Source organism: Gymnodraco acuticeps, unplaced genomic scaffold (assembly GCF_902827175.1).
Source record: "Gymnodraco acuticeps unplaced genomic scaffold, fGymAcu1.1, whole genome shotgun sequence".
Classification (NCBI taxonomy): domain Eukaryota; kingdom Metazoa; phylum Chordata; class Actinopteri; order Perciformes; family Bathydraconidae; genus Gymnodraco; species Gymnodraco acuticeps.
Window position 1 is genome coordinate 704,044 of NW_022992285.1, and position 22,422 is coordinate 726,465.

Below are 22,422 nucleotides of genomic sequence, written 5' to 3' on the forward strand. Positions count from 1 at the left end.
CATCCTTGTACGTAACTGCAAAACCAAAATGTTCCCAAACCGTACTCTGAATGCTGCGACGCAGCACCTGAGATTACTTCCAAAAAGTTGTTCACGTTCTCAATTTTTTACGTTTAACGTTATATTCGTTCGGTACACACCTGTACCGAACCGAAGGGCCCGTACCGAATAATTTCGGTACGGGTACGTGTACCGTTACACCCCTAATAATCAGACAACGTCGGTTAAAAAACATTATAACACATAATGAGAGACATTCTGCAGTAAGGAGGGAAGTTTCACCGACGACAGGTGTTCTTACTTTTATGTAGCTGACGGAGAATTTTTACTTTACACGACACTGTTCAACACTTCATTCTGCTTCACCCTTTAACTAAACAACCGCGGATGTCTTGAAAGACTCTTTCACTAAATATTTTGAAGATATCCGCGTTTCTTGTGACACGTAAGTACTACGCTTCCTATATTTTGGTGCGGACTGTGTTCACACCAGCAATTAACCGCTCCAGAGTTCGCAAGCAAGCGCTCCGAGACTACCTATTTTAGCGGACCAGAGTCCGGTTGTTTAGTTCACTTAAGAGGTCTTGGATTGTGTTCACACCGACCCAAATTAACCGCACCAACCGGATAAACGCACCGGGGTTCGATTCAACCGGACTATACAAGGCAGGTGTGAACACACCCAATTGTTCCCATCAAAACTAGTTTCTAATTAAAGTCTTAGGGTGCATTCACACCTAATAGTCCGTTTTCTGGTGCGCACCAGAAGACAGTTTGTTACATTGTTTCATTTTGCAGAAGGTTCGGTTTGCGTTCACACAGGCAAAACTCAACGGACTATAAACTTTAATCACAAGTCATGTGCACGGAAATGCTGTTCAACCATTGGTCAGACATTAAGGGGGTAAAAACGCAAATCCTTGCAATTTCTACCGGAGCCTCCGCCATGGAGCATCGGCACTTTCGGCAGGTTATTCTCATGCTGCTGTTGATCTGGAGATCAACAGACACTAGCGACCCGCGCATATGATTATATAATCAGACAACGTCCGTTAAAAAACATTATAACACATATAATGAGAGACGTTCTGCAGTAAGGAGGGGCGTTTCATCGACGACAGGTGTTCTTACTTTTATGTAGCTGACCGAGAATTTTTACTTTACACGACACTGTTCAACACTTCATTCTGCTTCACTCTAACTAAACAACCGCGGATCTCTTGAAAGACTCTTTCGCTAAATATTTTTAAGATATCCGCGTTCTTGTGACACGTAAATACTACGCTTTCTATGTTTTGGTGCGGACTGCATTCACACCAGCAATGAACCGCTCCAGAGTTCGCAAGCAAGCGTTCCGAGACCACCTATTTTAGCGGACCAGAGTCCAGTTGTTTAGTTCACTTGAGAGGTCTCGGATTGTGTTCACACCGACCCAAATGAACCGCACCAAGCGGCTAAACGCACCAGGGTTCGATTCAACCGGACTATACAAGGCAGGTGTGAACGCACCCTTAGACAGTGGATGAAGTGGATTTTACTTAAGGCAATAGGAGAACAGAAAACATTACGGGATGTGTCCTCGTTTCTCAAATATGGCATCTTGTTTTTTCATAGCAGCGGTTACAAACCAGATGTTTTGATGGAAAGACTTCAGAGCAGCTGAATTATTGTTTGTAGATCAGATTTGGATTACATATTTGTATTAGGATGATTATTTCATCCTGCGTCCTGCAATAACGATGCTGAACCTCTCCCTCAGCCCACATGACAGTGTATTCTATGGAAGCAAACAAGAGACAGAAGTATTTTAATTTTATTAGACACCGAATTTATAGCATTGAAAATAAATACTTTGAAAATCATGTATCTCAATGTTTTTGCTCCGAATTTGCAATCAAACCGACTTCTGGCCTATCAGAGCACGGCTTTGTCAGTCATGTGATCACAACAACCCGGGATGACGGAGAACAGTGGGGCTCGCCGCTCGGTTAAGTATCAGTTTGTGTTCTTTATTTTACAAGCAGTGAGGGCTCGACAGCATTTGTATCTTACATTAGCTAGCTAAATGAGTGAAGTAGTCTTGTGCCTTGCTGTTAGCAAGCTCTGTAGTTATCATTAATTGAAGTGAATCACAACGTTACCGTGTCCTTTTGTGTGTGTGTGTGGGGGGGGGGTTGACGGTTTGCAAAGTAACGTAACGATCACTTCGGTTAGATAAGTCAAGTAGACCATGCTACACTATACGAAATACTCTCTTACAAAAGCCCTGCATTTAAACATGTGAATGTTACTTTAGTAAAAGTATGCTAGTATAATTAGGAAAGTGTTGTTAAAGTATTTAAAGTAGACACAAGTTATACTATTATATTATAACATTTGTTGTATTGTTATTACCGATGCAGTTGACTTAACTGTGTGTAGTCGGAGCTCATTTTGAACAATGAGCTAACTAATGATTGCTTTCATAATGGTTTAATGTGCTGATTATTTTCTACATTAATAGATGCAGGTCTGGTTTGTTCAAACTCTCAAAATAGTAGGACATGCTGTCATAATTACCCAGAGTCCGAAGTGACACCTTTACAATGTTAAAGCTGTTAGATAAATGTAGTGATGTAAAAACTAAAATATTCAAGATAGTGTAGTGGAAAAGAGATAATGTTTTTAATTTTTTTTTACTAAAACAAAATCTCTTGCTTTGGACTGACAGTAATGATTCAAGAAATAGTAGATAAATAAATACACACATCAATCTGTGTGCATTTGTTGTGGATGGAACACAACAAATGGTGCTCTTACCTGTGTTGCCTCCTCCAAACATTATAACCAGACTGTATCATTCAAACTATAAGTAACAGTTCTAGCTACTTGACTTTAGACAAACAATTAAAAAGACAAAATCAAACACAATTTATTGAAAGACCAATCTTTATTTTACGGTGCCTCTCCTTTTGTTTGTATTATTAAACCCTGTAAATCTAAAAAAAACTGAGCAACTCAACAGTTAACTTTATATTTCTTATTGTCCGAAGCATCTATTACACTATTTGTTCCCCTCTCATATTCACAGGATGGATCATTAGAGACTTTGGGGGAGACCTCAGCTTTCTGAACGTCCCGTCTGTTGCTTTGGCCAGAGAGGGCTGAGGGTCTTTCCCTGCGAGGAGGACCAGGCCTGATGGAGGAGGACCTTACCAGCTGCACCTACATAACTTAGCCCATGCTGGGCATAGCTGTTACCACCTGCACAGGCCTAGCCTGTCACTTTATTTGACAAAATGTGTTTACTTATCAATTAACAGATTAACATTTAGTGTAACTTAAGTATATTATTTCGTTTTTATTTAAAAAAAAATTATGATGGTTCATGCTTGATAACTTTTAGTTCACATTTCAATAAATTGTATTTGCACTCCTTTTGTCTGTTATTCTTACTGAAAATGTTAAATTACACATTCACATCTGACTGAAGATTGGCACCATTTATTTGGGTATACCCAGTCTCTGATAGTGTTACGTTATTATGAGAGTGCTCTGTTTGATTCTGAAATTGTATATATTTATATAAATATATACATAGGCTATATATATGTGTGTGTGTGTGTGTCCCCGCATCTGTAGCCTGTTATTGTCTCATTATACCGCACTGTGAATGAATTAAAAGTAAATATATAAGTGGTCATGAACACATCTGTCCATCAGACAGAGGGCTGCTGTGCCTCCTGTCATCATTAATGGACGTCTCTTTAAAATGACTGCTCAGAGGAGAGGAGTTCTCATTTCTCTAACCGCCTGCTGCTTCTCCTCCTCTCACCTCGGTTCCCCTCCTTGGCTCCTCCGCTCGCATCTCCTGTGGGCGGGACTAAGTCTCGAGGAGGGGATTCGAGGAGGGGAATTAGTGAAATGAGAAAGGGCCCAAGTGTCTCATTTACCTCATTCACAACAACAGTGTTTCAGGGCCGGTTCGGAGCTGGAGCTTGAAAAGCACCGGGTTTTCCTGTTCACACCGCAGCGGAGCAGCCTCTTAGCTCCGGAATCCGGTTCGTTTCAAGCACCAAACAATTGTCCGGCTAGAACAAAAGCACCGCATACGTCACGCTTACGTCGAGGCGGGGCAAAAGTTGCAGATCAACACCTGAACAACAACAAAAAGCCGGTGTTTTATCCAGTTTGTACACAACGATGGAAAAACTTAACAAGCAGTAGTGGTCCACTGAAGAGACCAGCTACCTACTGGGAATCTGGTCTTCCGAAGAGGTACAGAGGAAGCTGGAGCACAATCGGCCATTGTTGTTGTCTGTGTCAGCTGTGAGGGGTTTCCGCTTGGTTTGGCTTTATGAAGCAGGCACGCAAACGGTTACGTCATGACGCAAACGATGACGCAATGACGCAGCACCAGTCGGACTCTGGGCAGTGTGAAAAGAGCCGGAGCTAAACCGAAGAACCGGTTCTGAACCTGAAAAGCTCTAGCATGGAGCTTGAACTGGAGTTGCGTGTGAATGAGGTATTAGTGAATGTCCTGTACTGATCTTAAATCTCATAACATCAGCTTTTCCTTTCCCTCTTGGATGTTCTTCTCGACCCTCAGAGAAAGAGAAAATGGTGAAGCAGTCCTGTCTCTCAGGCATGTCCTTTCCTAACAGAAATATCAAAAAACATATTATTGCAGAGCAAGTGTGTTATTTAAGATAGGTGTGTTTGTTTGTTCAGGGGCTATAAATATAATGATTTTTTTATTTTAATGTGTTTTTTAAATCCAACAGTGTACTACAAAGATAAACAGATTATGAATAAACCGTTCTAAATTCATCAACATTGAAATAAATGTATTATTAAAATAATATTTAACTGTTATCAAAACTTAGTGCAACTGTAGAAGCTTGCTATGTTCGGTTGTCTCACTGAAATAATCACTTTTAACATGTTTTTTACAGTCAGTATGCAGAGACAAAGGGTCGCAGTTCTCATATGTTCAATAATATTTGCCTTAAATACATTGAAATGTGAAAGTTGAACAAAAAAGTTAGGTTGCTTGGTAAAATGTAAATGTAACCTTTTGCTAAGAAAGTACACTCAACATCACTGATGTGTAGGTGATCTAGTATTCAGTCATGTTTAATGGAATGTATATCAGTGTATTAGAGTCATTACTTTATGCATTCTTTGTAAAGTATGAAAAAGGTGTATGTACCTTGGAATCCGTGCTGAAGTTCTCTGCTGTTAGGAATCCAGATCTGTCTCTCCTCCTCTGGTCCAGCCTGTCTGCATCACCTTAAGGAGACTTTGAACAAACAGATGTAAAGTTACATGCGTGGGTTACAGACTTCTTTACATGCAAACAACGTTTTATCTTTTAAAAACAGGTCATAATCTTATTGTTATACTTAAGAAATTGCTGGATATCACAGTCCTTATACTGTATCAGTTTGAGTAGGTCCTTTTTATTTTGGATGAGTTTTTCATGAGTCAGTCAAATTAATTTTTTTTCATATGCCATATTCATATGTATCACACACGTAAGGGTAAGACACAAACCTATTGAACAAATGCAATGCAATGGATAAGCTTAATTTTCACTGAAGTCACAGATAACGTCATATCTAATATTTAAACAAATAATTTCCTTGTCACTAAAGCATTGACTACGCTATTCATCGTCCTTAAATGCAGGAATTAAGTTACATGTTCCGTTCTACAGTCACGATAAGGCTGTTTCTCAAGTGTGATGATAATACAATTAAAAGAGGCATTGGTAATAATATTAAAAACAACAATGTTTGGGTCGTTCGTCGGATAGGCGGTTAGCTGCAATAAATAACTCCAGTTCAACAAACCATATTACAATATCTAAGGGAGCTTTATTTCTGGATCATCTTGAAATGTGACGTTCATATTTTAAAGAGACACACATTTCATTGTGAGGTTGATTTAATATACACTAAGCCTCTCTTCAACAATACGTTGACGTTAGCTAGTCTATTGTATGCTATAGTAGAGCATAGCGAATTTAAACGAACCAATGCATACAGTAACCTAACTAGCAAACTAACTATCTAACGTACAAGGATGACCTTATTTTAGCAACCTCGCACAGAAGCCTTTTGGTATACAGTAGTATCCCACTTAATGTTTTACACTCTTGGATGCTACGCATAGCATCGTTAGCACAGATGGAGCTACGATTGCTCAAATGCTAAGCCAACTCTAAACATTCATTAACGTTAGCTTAATAAAAATACCAGTAACATAACATAAAGTACGCAGGGTTGACTTACCGAAGAAACTGCATTCATGGACGGTCTGTTTTAACCGCAGATAAATCCTATATTTGCATGACGAATAGTCCACCAGGAATCAACACAACGAACACGGCAGAGTTCAAGTAGTGTTCTCCTCATGAGCTGATCCCCTGTAGCATCACGGAGCCAATGGAGCTAACGGAGCTAGCAGTGAGACAGAGGAGCAAGCAGCAGCAGTCCCGTTGTCATGAAGGGGGAATCTAACTATACAGAATATGTTTTTGTAGATCCAGGCTAGAAACATGTTCATTTTCTGATGTTAAGTTGGACATTTTAACATAGGGTCTACGGGAATGGCTCCCATCTGCATCCATCGCCTACAGTTTGCAGCATTGGGCTTCACCGCACTGTCCCAGGGTTCGCCGCTTGGCTCTGATAGGCCAGAAGTCGGTTTGATTGCATTCGGGCTCGATTGCTTATCCTGTCTGAGTAGCCCGGATGATGCTGCATCGCAATTTTTTACGTCGAATTTTATACACCGAATTTTTTGACATTGAATTTTAAACACCGAAATATTTTTTTCACTTGAATTTTTGGGATCTGAATATTCAAATTTTTTTAACTTGAATTTTTACATTTTTATTTCACATAGGTAAATTCGGAGCAAAAAAAATTCAGATACATGATTTTCAAAGTAATTATTTTCAATGCTATAAATTCGGTAAATTTCAATTCTGATAAAATTCAAATACTTCTGTCTCGTTTGCTTCCATAGTATTCACATGTTCGTAGAGAGGATCAATGGATTTATTTGTATTGATAAATAGTTAATCTATACAAATCCACATTATAGGTATGTATACAGTCCTATATACAAGACTTTAAGCATGTGTGATAAAACTCATGAAATGACAACAATTGGTGTTTTAGATTGCAAAAAATACCTAAAAAACTGACAGATATAAAATGATTAATCACCTGCTAAAAAGGTCATCCCACTTTAGGGAGCCGATCTCCTGGTATTCCGATCTCTCCAGCAAGCAGTCACAGAGAATAGGGTCAACAGTCACGTAGCTGTTAAGATGGGAGAAAACATAAAACAAAAAAAACATTGGCTTGATGGCACTTGACAAGAAATGCTCTGCCTTGTAAAAGGGATAGTTCCAGTCTAATGGAGCGGGGTTGTGTGAGGTACTCATCTATATTATTTCAGTCGATGATGGTTGGAACCAACCTGGTTTTAAAAAGCAGGTAGGAGTACCTACAATGAAACTAACAACTGATGTGTACAGATTTAGCACCAACAACATTTAAGCCACCTAAAAGTTTTGTGTATACCATATTTACTTTATTTTTGCCTTGCCATCAGACAGCCTTTTCCAATGAGCAACTGAAGGCGTTATATCCGTTGATGCTCTTTAAAGCCACCAGACTCCATTGATACCATGCATAACAAGAGTTGCTGGTGTACCGCTGACTCAATCAGTTAGTTAGTTAGTTATTGGGTAATCCAAACAAACTTCTACAACACTTAACTCACACGATAACAACAAGTATACCAAACATAAAGCGGTGACCTCCTGTGTTCTGTGAAGAGTCTGGGGGCTTTACATTAACATAAATAACGGCTTCTGTTCCTGGTCAGAAATAGCAGAGTAAAGGCGAGGTAAAGATTATAAATATAAAAAATATATTATACATCTTTATTCCTTGTTTTAGGTAGTTAAAATATGTTTAGCTGTTCCCCCCTGCCTCAGTACATTGCTCTCCTTCCGTGCGGTAACTCCCGTCTGCCTCTCAAACAGAGGGGCATGCAAACCGCCGAATACTGAAGGTTGTACATTGACTACAGTTAGGTACCTCATAAAACTTCAAAACATCTAAATGATCCCTTTAAGCTATGCCAGTTGCATGGCAGCTTTTATTCAATTTTCTCCCATTCCTGATGATCAATTTGTTTCGGAAGATGCACAATTTCCACTCCCTAAAAGGGAAACATGAGATGTCTCTACTTCATCCAGTCACATTTTATGCATTTTAGTTCATTATGATAACATCACATGCTAAGCTTTATATTAGCTCAGTGGCCATAGATGCTGCCTTTTTAGCATTGCAAAAAGTATTAACTAGGAGAGCTGGTACGGTTTTTATGTTTCAAACTCAAACTACCCTTAAAGTCAGCTAACTAGCACAAAGTTTGGTTGTGAGATCAATTAACATATCCTTATGATTTATGAAGTCAAACATTAAATGGTACCAAATCATAGCTTTACGAGATGTTCTGAAATCTGTTCTTACTTACTTCTTATTATTTTCATCCACCAGTTCATTTTTCTTAACATACTCTGTGACAAGATGTTTCACTTCAGCAGGCTGCAGTATTGTTCCTTTCCTGTCAGGACATTAACACATAAGTACAAGAGTAAATGTGCACATGTAAGTAATGTAATATTGTTTTCAGCTTAGAGACTTAATAAAAACTGTTGTCATGCTTCTGCCTTTTATACCAATTCAAAACAATGACACAGTTAACCAAAACAGATCCTTTACTTTATTTTTGTCAACGTTTATTACTATAGGGAGAAGCAGCCTATACCACAGAAGTTAGAATGATACAAAGAGATAGCACGCCTGCTATTTACCACTAAAAAAACACTCTTCCCGTAATAAAACTTAAAACAAATGAATAAATTACAACTACTACTCCTCCGTTGTTTTGAAAATACAGATCATATGAATATGAAAATATGTTTAATTACAAACGTTTTAACAATTAGTGAATGAATTGTTGGATTCATTCAATATAGCTGCTTGAGCATGCTGGTTTAAGACACTAGCATAGAAAAGAGCCATTGTTAAGGTTACACGTGCGCTTATGTACTTTCTTTGCTCAATATTCAATCATGTTTCAGAGTTGCCAAAACACTACAGATATCAGTGAAGACGCGAAAGGATGATGATGATTCATGAGTGTCTTACAAGAGGATTTACTGATAAGGAGAACACAATTTAGTGTCTTTTGGGAGAAGTAAAGAGACGACAAGGGAGTCATTTCAATAATGGTCTAAGATTAAGTATCCTATGTCATGAGAAAACTGTCTTATCCTCTCACGGGGAGGTCAGCTACAGAACAAACCTCCTGGAGTGGCTAGGGATTCAGTGTTATATCCAAGTGAACATCAAATGGATGCAAGCTAGCTGATATACTAACTTCAGCTCTCCCTGCTGAGGCCCTGCTGCCCTAACCATGCAAACATGTTGATGCATAAAGTAACCGGGTTAGGAAAACAAACACACCTCTTCTGTACATCGAGAAACAGAGGCTCCAGTCGAGAGGACACAGAGTACATAGTTGTGATCTCAGGAGGATGGTACAGAGATGTTCCTTCCCCTTCATCCTGCACCGGAGCCACCTCCCCTTCTGTCTCTTCAGGAACATGGAAGGAACGCAGTCTATAAAGTGTTAAAAGTAAGAAAAAAAGAAAAGAAAAAAGGGCTAGTCAGTCTGAATGTAGGCGGGTTGCAAGTTTGAATCTTCACCAATCATTTCTATAAGTTAGGACAGGGTTTGGCTCACTGTCGATTTTTCCAGTCGACCTCTACAATGCTCTCCACACCCTTTGTCAGTTCTTTCATTCGCACAAGGTTATGCTGCTTCTGCATGGCCTGTAGAAACTTGGACAGCTGCAAGGAATAATCATTGAATAAATGCATACAGAGTTATAAATGAGTGTATTTTTATGTGTAAATTGTCACAGTCTAGACATTTAATATACCTTTTTGTAGCTGGATTTCTTGATATCAATTTGCTTTCCACTTGGGCTGAAATAATACAATATGTTCTCAGTACTGAATTTAAATCCTTCTCAACATGTCTTGAAACATTAATTGTACTTTACCAGCAGGCGAACATGTGGTTCCGGAGAAATGTACTGGTCAGCAAGGGGAGCTCTGACTTCTTCACCTTGCTCTTGAGAGCATGGAGAAAACACTGCAACAGCAGGGCATCCATTGTCTCTGTGAAATCAGGGCATGACCTGGGTCACATCCTCTTCTCTGTGAACAGGCTCCAATTTTGCCAATCAGATTTTTTCCACAGTTTTATCAACAAAACGCACCCATATGGGCTCTAAGTTAATTCAATGAGCAAGCTCTCATGCCTGCCCTGCAATCATTTAGTAGTGAATGTCTACATTTAATTTGATCAGGGATAAATGCTACCAGGACTGAGTTAAGTACTTCAATAACTTGACATAGTTGTTATTTTAAATACATTGTAACACATATGGTGGGCGTGTAACTAATTTGGTACCTTGTGGCATTTTCTGGTCATCCTGGTTACCATCCTCTTCCTCATTGTCCCCTTTCTCTTCCTCCTGCTCAGCCAGACTTAGTGCGTCAACACCAGAGCAGGCTTGATCTGTGACCGTTTCACCGGGACATTGCTCTTCCTCCACACATTTTTCCACCACCTCCTCTTCCTCCATTTCCATCTCATTAACCTCATATTCCTCTTCGTACTCCTCTTGTCCATCACACTCTGCATTTGGTAAAGAAGGAGGACCTGACTTATCTCCAAAAGCCCTAAAAGGGGGAAAAGAAACATGTGCAAAGTTTAGGGCTTCATAATGAATCAAAAGACTGTGATCATAATTGGAAAAAGCTGTATTGAGATGATTTACTTTAAAAGAGGTACTGAGCATTAAATCAAAAAGAAATAACTGGAAAATATGTATCAATAATACTGTGATATAAATAATAAAGGAACTGATGATAAATTGGAGAACATGCTCATCAGACTTCTTGCAGGGAGAACGAGATGAGAAGATTGATTTCACTCTTTGACATTAGAAGCAGTCAATCTAACTTTTCATCCAACGCCCTTTAAACCAGAACCTGCTCAAAAATATATTATTGCAATCTCCAGAAAGATGGATATTACTCACCAGAGATGATCCATGTACGTGTGCAGAACACACACTCCTCTTCCTTTCATGCCCAAACTGTGCATCTCTCCTGTGGAAACTGCAGCCGTGCCAACTGCAACAGGAGCTCTGAAATCAGCCAGGAGTGTCATACATAAATCTGTGATGAACGTGCAAGATATCTTTCCAAACATTTTATAATAACTTACCTATTGTTAACTAATGTAACAGAACAGTAGTCACCGTGTTTCACATCGGGGAGACCACTTGAAGGCACCACTACACCCGGCAGCATGAGATCTTTGGGGAACGACATTATTTGTTACTTGATATCAATCTAAATGTAAAGTATTACACATCTTTCCGGGTCTTGATCGTAAAAATGTATACCTGCCCCTCCAACCATCTTCTGCAGCACAGGAGGCCATGTCATGAATGTTGGCAGGAGAGCAGGGTAGCGCCAAAGAACATATACTGAAAACATAATATGACAACACACAGTTTAAATAAGTTACTAAAAATAATTTGTATGTAACTTAACAGCTAGCTTATTACCTGTAGGATAAAGGCGTTTCTCCAGTTCAAAGAAAAGTGGATTTTTGTGAAGAACATAAAGGGTCACAGCATCTCCCTTATGTGCATAAATCTTCACTACATTCAATTCCTCTTTGTTGGGAACCAGCTCAGACAGCTCATCAGCAGACAATGAAGGAAAGGCTGTAGACAGGTCAGCTTTCAGTTTTCTCCTAAAAAGTAAAGACAAAAGTCTCAGTCAATGGGTAACGTCATACAAGCAAAAACCACTGCTACAGATATATAATAGATAAATGCAGCATGTTGAATATCTTTTATTTTAAAAAAGTGTCTTGCAATATTTATATTTAACCGAACACGGCACACATTTAACAGGCAGAAATAATTGTTTGCATGCCATGTACTGTATGTGTATTTTCTTAAATTGCAACCCCAATATTGTCACAATATCATTTGAAGTATTGGTTAGAAAAAGTTTGATATTTGATTTTCAGCAATAGACTGATTAGTAATACAGTCTGGGGGGTTCTGACTGATAATGGCTTGGCAATGTTGGATTAGATTAATGCAGAGGTGTCCAAACTACGGCCGCGGGCCATTTTGAATCGGCCCTCAGCAAATTAAAAAAGTATAATGGAATATGGCCCACAGATGAAACTTGTGCTTGTCTTTTATTGTACTTCTTAAACATATATGTACAAATATATTATAGTATTCATGTGTTAATAAGACCACTTTTCAAATAAGTTCAGTCAATTAAAGTTGGAAACATGTTCTAACATATCTTAGTTGATAAGCAAAAAGGCCAATGACTTACAGTATTTAAATAACAAGCTTGAAATACATCCTTCCTATTTCTCCTTATTATAATAAATCTGAGGCTTCTGTTTTAAGGAATGAGCTGCCAACACTCACAAGCATAATTTCCCTACATGTGATTGATTTTGCCAACTTATAACTGAACTTATGAGGCGATATACCTCTAGTGAGTTGCCCAGCCCTTCGTATATTCTTCTGTATGTGGCCCTCAGTGAAAAAAGTGTGGACACCCCTGGTGTAATGCATGAACAAAAATACCAGTATACTATTTGTACACTCAGTATCTGGCATTCAATGGTAATTCACAACAGCTAAAATTAGCTCACTGAGAAAGTGATATACTCCTGGGGTCTTGATGCTTCCAGAGGGGAACATGTTACTTAACATTAAGAAACATTCTGATTCACGACAAGTGAGGTCTAATATCTGGGCAGGTCTCTGAAAGGCTTAAAGTTGAGCTTGAGTAATTATAAACAAACCACTAAATACATAAAATAGAAATAAACGGTATCATGTAATACATGGAGAGAAGCACAGAAATAGTTTTGAGTTGACAGCAGTTCTTACTCACCTGTCTGATCCTTTGATTGCTGTATTGGATTTAACACGGATTGGTCTGGCAAACATCTTCTCAGATAATAAACAACTTCTGTGACAAATGCAGGATGTTCGCCTCCAAAATAATATAAATGTTCATTACATCAGGGCACACATTCTCAAACGACGTCTAATTATTTGCGAAATAGCCTAATAATTATGTATTTTGGGCTTTACAGTACTCAGATATTCCTCGTTGGGTACGATGGTCCGACACATATTTATGTCCGACGTGAAACTACCGCGGCAGATCTAGGGAAACGTTAGTTCCGCAGTGCGAAATAAGCACATGGATGTATGATAATTAAATGATGATAATGTATTATTTTTAGACCCGTCAGTAATAACTTGAGAAGGGTGCATACGCTAGGAAAACTTTAAATTCACACTCGGAGTTGCCTACTTCAAATTGCTAATTCAATTGATCCAGCATTTAGGAACCAGCCAGCAAAGAGATAAATTAATGACAATGTGTATTGACCCCCATAACCCTGTTCATGTTTATGTTCATACTGTGTATGTTATAGCACGTTTGAAGGTCAGTGAGGCCTGCCTCTGTATTATCCACAAATATGTAAGTTTGATTTGTGACTTCACTGTTAACTAAGGCTTACAGATAATACTATGGAAGCAAACAAGAGACAGAAGTATTCGAATTGTATTAGACACCGAATTTATAGCATTGAAAATAATTACTTTGAAAATCATGAATCTGAATTTGTTTTGCTCCGAATTTATCTATGTGAAATAAAAATGTAAACATTCGAATGTTCAAATTCAGATCCCAAAAATTCGAGTGAAAAAAATTCGACGTCAAATATTTTGGTGTTTAAAATTCGATGTCAACAAATTCGGAGTGTAAAATTCGACGTCAAAAATTGCGATGCAGCCTCATCCGGGCTACTCAGACAGGATAAGCAATCGAGCCCGAATGCAATCAAACCGACTTCTGGCCTATCAGAGACAAGCGGCAAACCCCGGGACAGTGCGGTGAAGCCCAATGCTGCAAACTATAGGCGATGGATGCAGATGGGAGCAATTCCCGTAGACCCTTTGTTAAAATGTCCAACTTAACATAAGAAAATGAACATGTTTCTAGCCTGGATCTACAAAAACATATTCTGTATATAGTTAGATTCTCCCTTCATGACAACGGGACTGCTGCTCCTAGCTCCTCTGTCTCACGGTTAGCTCCGTGATGCTACAGCGGCTCAGCGCATGAGGAGAACACTACGTGAACTCGGCAGTGTTTGTTGTGTTGGTTCCTGGTGGAATATTCGTCCTGCAAATAAAGGATTTATCTGCGGTTGAAACAGACCGTCCATGAATGCAGTTTCTTCGGTAAGTCAACCCTGCGTACTTTATGTTATGTTACTGGTGTTTTATTAAGCTAACGTCAATGAATGTTTAGAGTTGGGTTAGCATTTGAGCAATCGTAGCTTCATCTGTGCTAACGATGCTATGCGTAGCATCCAAGAGTGTAAAACATTAAAGGGATAGTGGAAATGGAACCTCAAATAGTTTCGTTTTAACTTATATACAAGCATAATTACGTACCAAAACAATCACACCTGATTACAAATATATAATAATTGCCTTACGCATGTTAGAAGCACTTTATTACAGCTTCCCCGAAGTTTTTTAGAAACGAAATGTTCGACTCAGCCAAACCGGAAGTGACGAAATCTCAGGAAGACGATACGATAACAAACCATGGCGTCTATGCAGAATGAACGTGGAAGGGCAAATATACCAGACAAAGAAGAAGGATTGTACGAGGTATCCAGTGATGATAGCGAGTCAGAAACATCCTCCCGGCTTTCCTACGAAAATGTCGTTTTAGGAACTGAATCTGAATCCGGTTCAGTAAGCGACGATGGTGACAATATTGAGCCAGACGATGGACCATTACGTCCTTATTTGTTCGAGCCCGAGGTGATGGTTCACGGCATGGGCAATGGCGAGGATGACCAAGACCAGGCGCCAGATGATGCACCCCTACGCACAAATAATCTTGACTGGTAGGTCCCTAAGCATAGCTCACGCATCTTAAGATCACCTGTAGCCTTTACAAATATTAATCATTGTTAACCAGTTAAGCCCGAAGGTCCCCACAGTTTTTTTTCTCTCACATGTCTCAGGGCTTCTTAACATTTATGAAACTATTAATGTTTCATACCCTTTTAAAGGTAAGAAACTCCGCTAACTGACAATAAGAACAATTGTTAGCTAGAAAAAACACAAGAGTAATACCAAGCCTTTGAATTAGCATTGAGCGAAACAATGCTAATTAATGCTAACGCTTTTTTACACACAACACACGGTATAAATGCCCTTATTACTATCTTAACTGCACAAACAAGTTATACGATTTAAAGCTGAGACTCCACAGATTCCACACATGTAATGTCATCACTGTAAGACCTCGAATTCCTGGAGATATCAGCCAGAAAAGAGAAAGTAAACAACATCCGGTTCCAAAAATATTACAATAATTACGTCTTACCTTTTTTGATTTGTGATCAAAAGTTGTGTTCAACGGAATAAAAACGCATCTCAAGGTTAATCGAATGTCGTTGTGTCACGTAGAATTTTTTACTGATAATCAATCATCATATTTATGGCAATATACTCGGTATAAAGTATTGACACATCTATTCACCATAATAAAGGTCGGCTATTCACATGCAAATGCTATTGAATGTCCGCCATTGTTTGTGCCCGTCTTCCTATGCTCTCGTCATCACCCGAAGATTCCCGACGATTCCCGAAGTATTTCGTTTCATTGAGAGGGCGCAGTAATATTGAAAATAAAATGAAACTAGGCCCATGAAATTAAAAAAAATTGTTTATTATGCTTATTTTTAATAAAAATACATAAGTTAAACCCAAAATTCGGGGATTTCCACTATCCCTCTAAGTGGGATGCTACTGTATACCAAAAGGCTTCTGTGCGAGGTTGCTAAAATAAGGTCATCCTTGTACGTTAGATAGTTAGTTTGGTATTTAGGTTACTGTATGCATTGTTAAGGTTCATTTAAATTCGCTATGCTCTACTATAGCATAAAATAGACTAGCTAACTTCAACGTATTGTTGAAGAGAGGCTTAGTGTATATTAAATCAACCTCACAATGAAATGTGTGTATCTTTAAAATATGAACGTCACATTTCAAGATGGTCCAGAAATAACGCTCCCTTAGATATTGTAATATGGTTTGTTGAACTGGAGTTATTTATTGCAGCTAACCGCCTATCCGACGAACGACCCAAACATTGTTGTTTTTAATATTATTACCAATGCCTCTTTTAATTGTATTATCATCAAACTTGAGAAACAGCCTTATCGTGGCTGTAGAACGGAACATGCAACTTAATTCCTGCATTTAAGGACGATGAATAGCGTAGTCAATGCTTTAGTGACAAGGAAATTATTTGTTTAAATATTATATATGACGTTATCTGTGACTTCAGTGGAAATTAAGCTTATCCATTGCATTGCATTTGTTCAATAGGTTTGTGTCTTACCCTTACGTGTGTGATGCATATGAATATGGCATTTGAAAACAAATTAATTTGACTGACTCATGAAAACCTCATCCAAAGTAACAGTAAAATAAAAAGGACCTACACAATAATACTCAATCAAACTGATACAGTATAAGGACTGTGATATCCAGCAATTTCTGAAGTATAACAATAAGATTATGACCTGTTTTTAAAAGAAGATAAAAAGTAGTTTGCATGTAAAGAAGTCTGTAACCCACACATGTAACTTTACATCTGTTTGTTCAAAGTGTCCTTAAGGTGATCCAGACAGGCTGGACCAGAGGAGGAGAGACAGATCTGGAGTCCTAGCAGCAGAGAACTTCAGCACGGATTCCAAGGTACACCTTTTTCATGCTTTACAAAGAATGCATAAAGTAATGACTCTAATACACTGATATACATGCCATTAAACATGACTGAGTGAATACTAGATCACCTACACATCAGTGATGTTGAGTGGACTTTCTTAGCAAAAGGTTACATTTACATTTTACCAAGCAACATCACTTTTTTGTTCAACTTTCACATTTCAATGTATTTAAGGCAAATATTATTGAACATAGTGAGAGCTGCGACCCTTTGTCTTTCAGTGAGACAACCGGACAGAGCAAGCTTCTACAGTTGCACTAAGTTTTGATAACAGTTAAATATTATTTTAATAATACATTTATTTCAATGTTGATGAATTTAGAACGGTTTATTCATAACCTGATTATCTTTGTAGTACACTGTTGGATTTAAAAAAACACATTAAAATAAAAAAAATCATTATATTTATGAACAAACAAACACACCTCTTTCTTAAATAACACACTTGCTCTGCAATAATATGTTTTTTGATATTTCTGTTAGGAAAGGACATGCCTGAGAGACAGGACTGCTTCACCATGTTCTCTTTCTCTGAGGGTCCAGAAGAACATCCAAGAGGGAAAGGAGAAGCTGATGTTATGAGATTTAAGAGCAGTACATGACATTCACTAAGAGACACTTGTATTGTAACACAAAGATCTGCACACTGAATAGTTTTCTAGTCTAACAGGAACTTCATTTGTGTTGTTTTGTGTTTTACGTTGCACCTCAGAGACAGTGTGATTATTGTCAGGCCTATAAAGTTTGGCAAAAAAAAAAAGTCAGCTGATCAAATGCATTTGCCTCACTTTGAGCTTCACATCACTTGTGCCTTGTACCGCAGAGTTTGCAAAGTCATAAATAAATGGTGCCAATCTTCATTCAGATGTGAATGTGTAATCTAACATTTTCAGCAAGAATAACGGACAAAAGGAGTGCAAATACAATTTATTGAAATGTGAACTAAAAGTTATCAAGCATGAACCATCACCATTTTTTAAAAATAAAAACGAAATAATATACATAAGTTACACTAAATGTTAATCTGTTAATTGACAGGCCTGTGCAGGTGGTAACAGCTATGCCCAGCATGGGCTAAGTTCTGTAGGTGCAGCTGGTGCAGGTCCTCCTCCATCAGGTCTGGTCCTCCTCCCTCAGGCCTGCAGGGTCTTTCCCTGCGAGGAGGGAAATACCCTCAGCCCTCTCCGGCCAAAGCAACAGACAGGACGTTCATAAAGCTGAGGTCTCCCCCAAAGTCTCTAATCATCCATCCTGTGAATATGAGAGGGGAACAAATAGTGTAATAGATGCTTTGGACAATAAGAAATATAAAGTTAACTGTTGAGTTGCTCAGTTTTTTAGATTGACAGGGTTTAATAACACAAACAAAAGGAGAGAAATAAAGATTGGTCTTTCAATAAATTGTGTTGATTTTGTCTTTTGAATTGTTTGTCTGAAGTCAAGTAGCTAGAACTGTTACTTATAGTTTGAATGATACAGTCTGGTTATAATATTTGGAGGAGGCATCACAGGTAAGAGCACCATTTGTTGTGTTCCATCCACAACAAATTGATGTGTGTGTATTTATTTATCTACTATTTCTTGAATTATTACTGTCAGTCCAAAACAAGAGATTTTGTTTTGGTAACATTTTTAAAAAAAAACATATCTTTTCCACTACACTATCTTGAATACTTTAGTTTTTAGGTCACTACATTTATCTAACAGCTTTAACATTGTAAAGGTGTCACTTCGGACTAATTATGACAGCATGTCCTACTCAGAGCCCTAGAGTCTCTAGGGCTCTGGTCCTACTATTTTGAGAGTTTGAACAAACCAGACCTTCATCTATTAATGTAGAAAATAGTTGGCACATTACACCATTATGAAAGTAATAATTAGTTAGCTCATTGTTCAAAATGAGCTCCAACTACAACAGTTAAGTCAACTCGTGCATCGGTAATAACAATAAATCAAATGATATAATATAATAGTATAACTTGTGTCTACTTTAACAACACTTTCCTAATTATACTAGCATACTTTTACTAAAGTAACATTAACATGTTTAAATGCAGGGCTTTTGTAAGAGAGTATTTCTTATAGTGTAGCATGGTCTACTTGACTTATCTAACCGAAGTGATCGTTACGTTACTTTGCAAACCGTCCCCCCCAACCAGGGTCGGCTCTAGAACAAATCGAATGGGGGGGGCAATCATTTACCAAGGGGGGGCACACACTGCCGTCAACAACCAACACACAAACACCAACGCAACTTCAATTTAAAAAAACATGCTGTAAAGTCTATTGTCTTTCACACACATTGCAGGGTGTAGTGCTATTGTATAGCGCACCTATGACTTGTGCATACATGCACGGTTGTGGCTGGCACGACCACCAAAACAGAAACATATAAGGACAGAGGGTGTCGTTTTCTCATACTGATATTCTGCACAAACTGTGCTGTTGTATTTGCTGTAAAGTGTCTTTACTGTAGGTTATTTTTTTATTATATGTACAGCACTTTGGCTCGACCAAAAATCGTTGAAAAATGTGCTATATAAATAAAACTTGATTTGATTTGATATGGACATAGGCCACCATATAAAAAGTGTGCAAATGTATTTAGTATCCTATCCATGTGAACATGTTTTAGGTGGGGGTGGACCTAACCTCCTCTAGGAGGGTCTGGGGGCATGCTGCCCCGGGAAGATTATTTTTAAAATATTGAAGTTAAATGCATCAATCTGGTGCACTTTGAGAGCAAAATGAAGAGATCTATGGATAGCCTACACTCAGCATCCATATGAAACAGAACTGTACACAGATTTACTTTTTCTTTATGGATATTTTACTAATCATTCCCCTTTTAAACTGTATTCTTGTGTTACTGTCCTATAGTATTTCATACCCGTTTTTCATTTATTCTCTCTTTAATAACTATAATGATCATATACAGGTATTCCTCGAAAATACTTACATAAATGGTGACCAAACCGTTTGAGACCCACTGAGATAACTTACACTAAAGTGAACTATCTAAACACTGAGAGAGTCCTTACCTCACTGAGCTGACGTTATAAGATCCTCACAGTCTGACAGGAGAGGACTCTCCTCCACCTTGGTGTAGAAACAGCCCTTTATACCCGTTAGCATAGCTAGCTAACCAGATGCTAACAACATTCCACGTTACCGCTCGCGAACTCACAAAATGCGCTCGTGCCACACACACACAGAGCCGAGCTTGAATGAAACACAGAGACCCATGTACTTGTACTGTACTGTATATCATATTATTTTCGATGGCTTTACTCTGTATAATCAGTATAACAGATGAACAGATCGCCACTGGGCTTTCATCTAAACACACAGCCACCTAATGATAACAAAAAAAAGGTCGGGGGTCATTGGTCAAGCAACACACCAATCAGAGAGCAGCAGTGAGCACACCTCAGGCTGTGTTTTATATTTGTATTCTTTATTTCTGATGTATTTCACACAAAAAACCTTTAGTGGAAACGTTTTCACTTATATGATTACAAAAAGAAAAAAACGGCAAAGTGGCAAGGCTTGCCAACCCTGCGTTGGGGGGGGCACAGTGACTCATTTGGGGGGGCATGGCCCGCGAATGACCCCCCATGACGCCGACCCTGCCCCCAACCAACCAACCCACACACACACACACACACACACACGTTGTGATTCACTTCAATTAATGGTAACGGAGCTTGCTAACAGCAAGGCACAAGGCCACTTCACTCATTTAGCTAGCTAATGTAAGATACAAATGCTGTCGAGTCCGATATTCAGAACTGTATGAGAATATTTTAATCTGATCTGTTTATAGAGCTTCTTATAGTTTTTTAGAATCTGTGATACTGCAAACATCTGCTTGTAGTCACTCAAAGACTCCTCTATAAGTTGAGGTCACAGGTCAAACGCTTCTCCTATATCCGTGGGGGAGGTTTGAGACCTGGCTGCATCTCTTTGAGACAAGTAGTTCATTGTCTGCCATCGGCTATTGATTAGGTAAACGTGGGCTTTCTGTGGGCCGGCCTCTCCTCGTGTAGCAGCGATGTTTGTGGCTTTGGGGGCAGAGATAAGCAAGGTGGACCACGGGACGGTGGGAAACTAAGATGATCTCCCGGCCGTATGTAATTAATGTACTGTGATCAATAAACTCTCAGTGCTTTGGCTAACGACGGTTCCAGACTCCTTCATTCTACCTCAACATTGCAACAACAGAAGTTTACCTTCACAAGAACAATAACATGATTGTAATATTTGCTATGTGAAAATGAAGTGTAATAACCTCCTGTTGGTGATCCGCATTAACACCAGCCACTGCCTGAATTGGGTTGCTCCTAGAGCAGGGTCGATCGCGGGGAGATTCCCCGGGCTGCTTCTCAGGTCGACTATTTTCATTTCCTCGCTCCTCGCTCCTCGGTCTCACCGGAAGTTGATTTGCCTGCGCCATCTTGAGTACCGTCCTATGGCTCTTATTTCTGCCGGAGGACCGAGGATCGAGGAGCGAGGAGCGATCATGGAGGAGCGATAACCGAGGAACCACCAGACCATCCTCCGATGAAATCCTCAGATACTCACCCTGCCCCCTTACTGTGTATCACTCACTGATTGGACGAGGCAGTGCATGCACTGATCTGATGCTTCTTGACATGAGAGCAGAGTGAAGAAAATACATGAACCTCACGGGAGTCACTCCTCAGTTTATACCGTGTTTTGTTTCAATTCATGTATCATTTAGTTACAAATATGTGATATATCTGAACAACAAAGTGGTCAAAAATCATTTAATTCATTTTTTGGAAACATTTTCATGATCGCTTTTTTCGTTTTACATTTTCATTTATTGTCATTTCCATTCAGTCAGTCATTAAGTGCTATTAAAATGTTAATATGCTACATATCCACACAAACACACAAAGTGTGCAATCCAATGAATGTTAATCTAACTGGGTTTTGATAGATAACATATCTCTTTTTCTTCTCTCAATTATTGTATTTCTATTGTGCACTCTAATCAATATTAATCAAACTATTGTTCGTTTATAAATTTTAAGAATGGCGTTTATCTTTTTTGAGAATTTGTTCTTATTTTATTTTTATTTATTGGGGTCTACAACAGATGATACAAATGTTTGTGTCAGTAAATGTGTACTAACAGAGGCGGGGGGGTGTGTGGAAATAACGGGGACAGAGCTGCTGTCAGACGATCAGCTGTGCAGCGTCATCACAAACGGACGTCGCTTCACGTGACGCTCCGGAGGAAAGGACGTCCCATTGCTCTTAAAACTCATTTCCCTGCTTCTCGTGGTTTCCTTGCGTCCCTCCATGCTTCCCTGGTGGGAGGGACTACACCCAGGGAAACGACGCAAGTGAGGGAAGCAAAGAT

At 38.9% G+C, this 22,422-nt stretch overlaps 1 protein-coding gene across 3 annotated transcripts in view; it reads right to left on the minus strand.

Moving 5' to 3' along the window:
- The window catches only part of eif2d (eukaryotic translation initiation factor 2D), a 28,880-nt gene extending 15,521 nt beyond the window's left edge, over positions 1–13,359 (minus strand). For all 3 annotated transcript variants that reach the window (XM_034207620.1, XM_034207621.1, XM_034207619.1), the window contains exons 1-12: positions 13,089–13,359; positions 11,720–11,910; positions 11,555–11,638; positions 11,374–11,464; positions 11,186–11,293; positions 10,552–10,823; positions 10,139–10,256; positions 10,016–10,061; positions 9,817–9,923; positions 9,537–9,692; positions 8,542–8,631; positions 7,218–7,313 (exon numbers count right to left, since the gene is read on the minus strand). In XM_034207620.1, the coding sequence (XP_034063511.1) occupies positions 7,218–7,313; positions 8,542–8,631; positions 9,537–9,692; positions 9,817–9,923; positions 10,016–10,061; positions 10,139–10,256; positions 10,552–10,823; positions 11,186–11,293; positions 11,374–11,464; positions 11,555–11,638; positions 11,720–11,910; positions 13,089–13,144 (1,415 nt within the window). In that variant the 5' untranslated portion in view covers positions 13,145–13,359. The remainder of the gene's footprint in view (positions 1–7,217; positions 7,314–8,541; positions 8,632–9,536; positions 9,693–9,816; positions 9,924–10,015; positions 10,062–10,138; positions 10,257–10,551; positions 10,824–11,185; positions 11,294–11,373; positions 11,465–11,554; positions 11,639–11,719; positions 11,911–13,088) is intronic.
- Between the last annotated feature and the right edge of the window lie 9,063 nt (positions 13,360–22,422).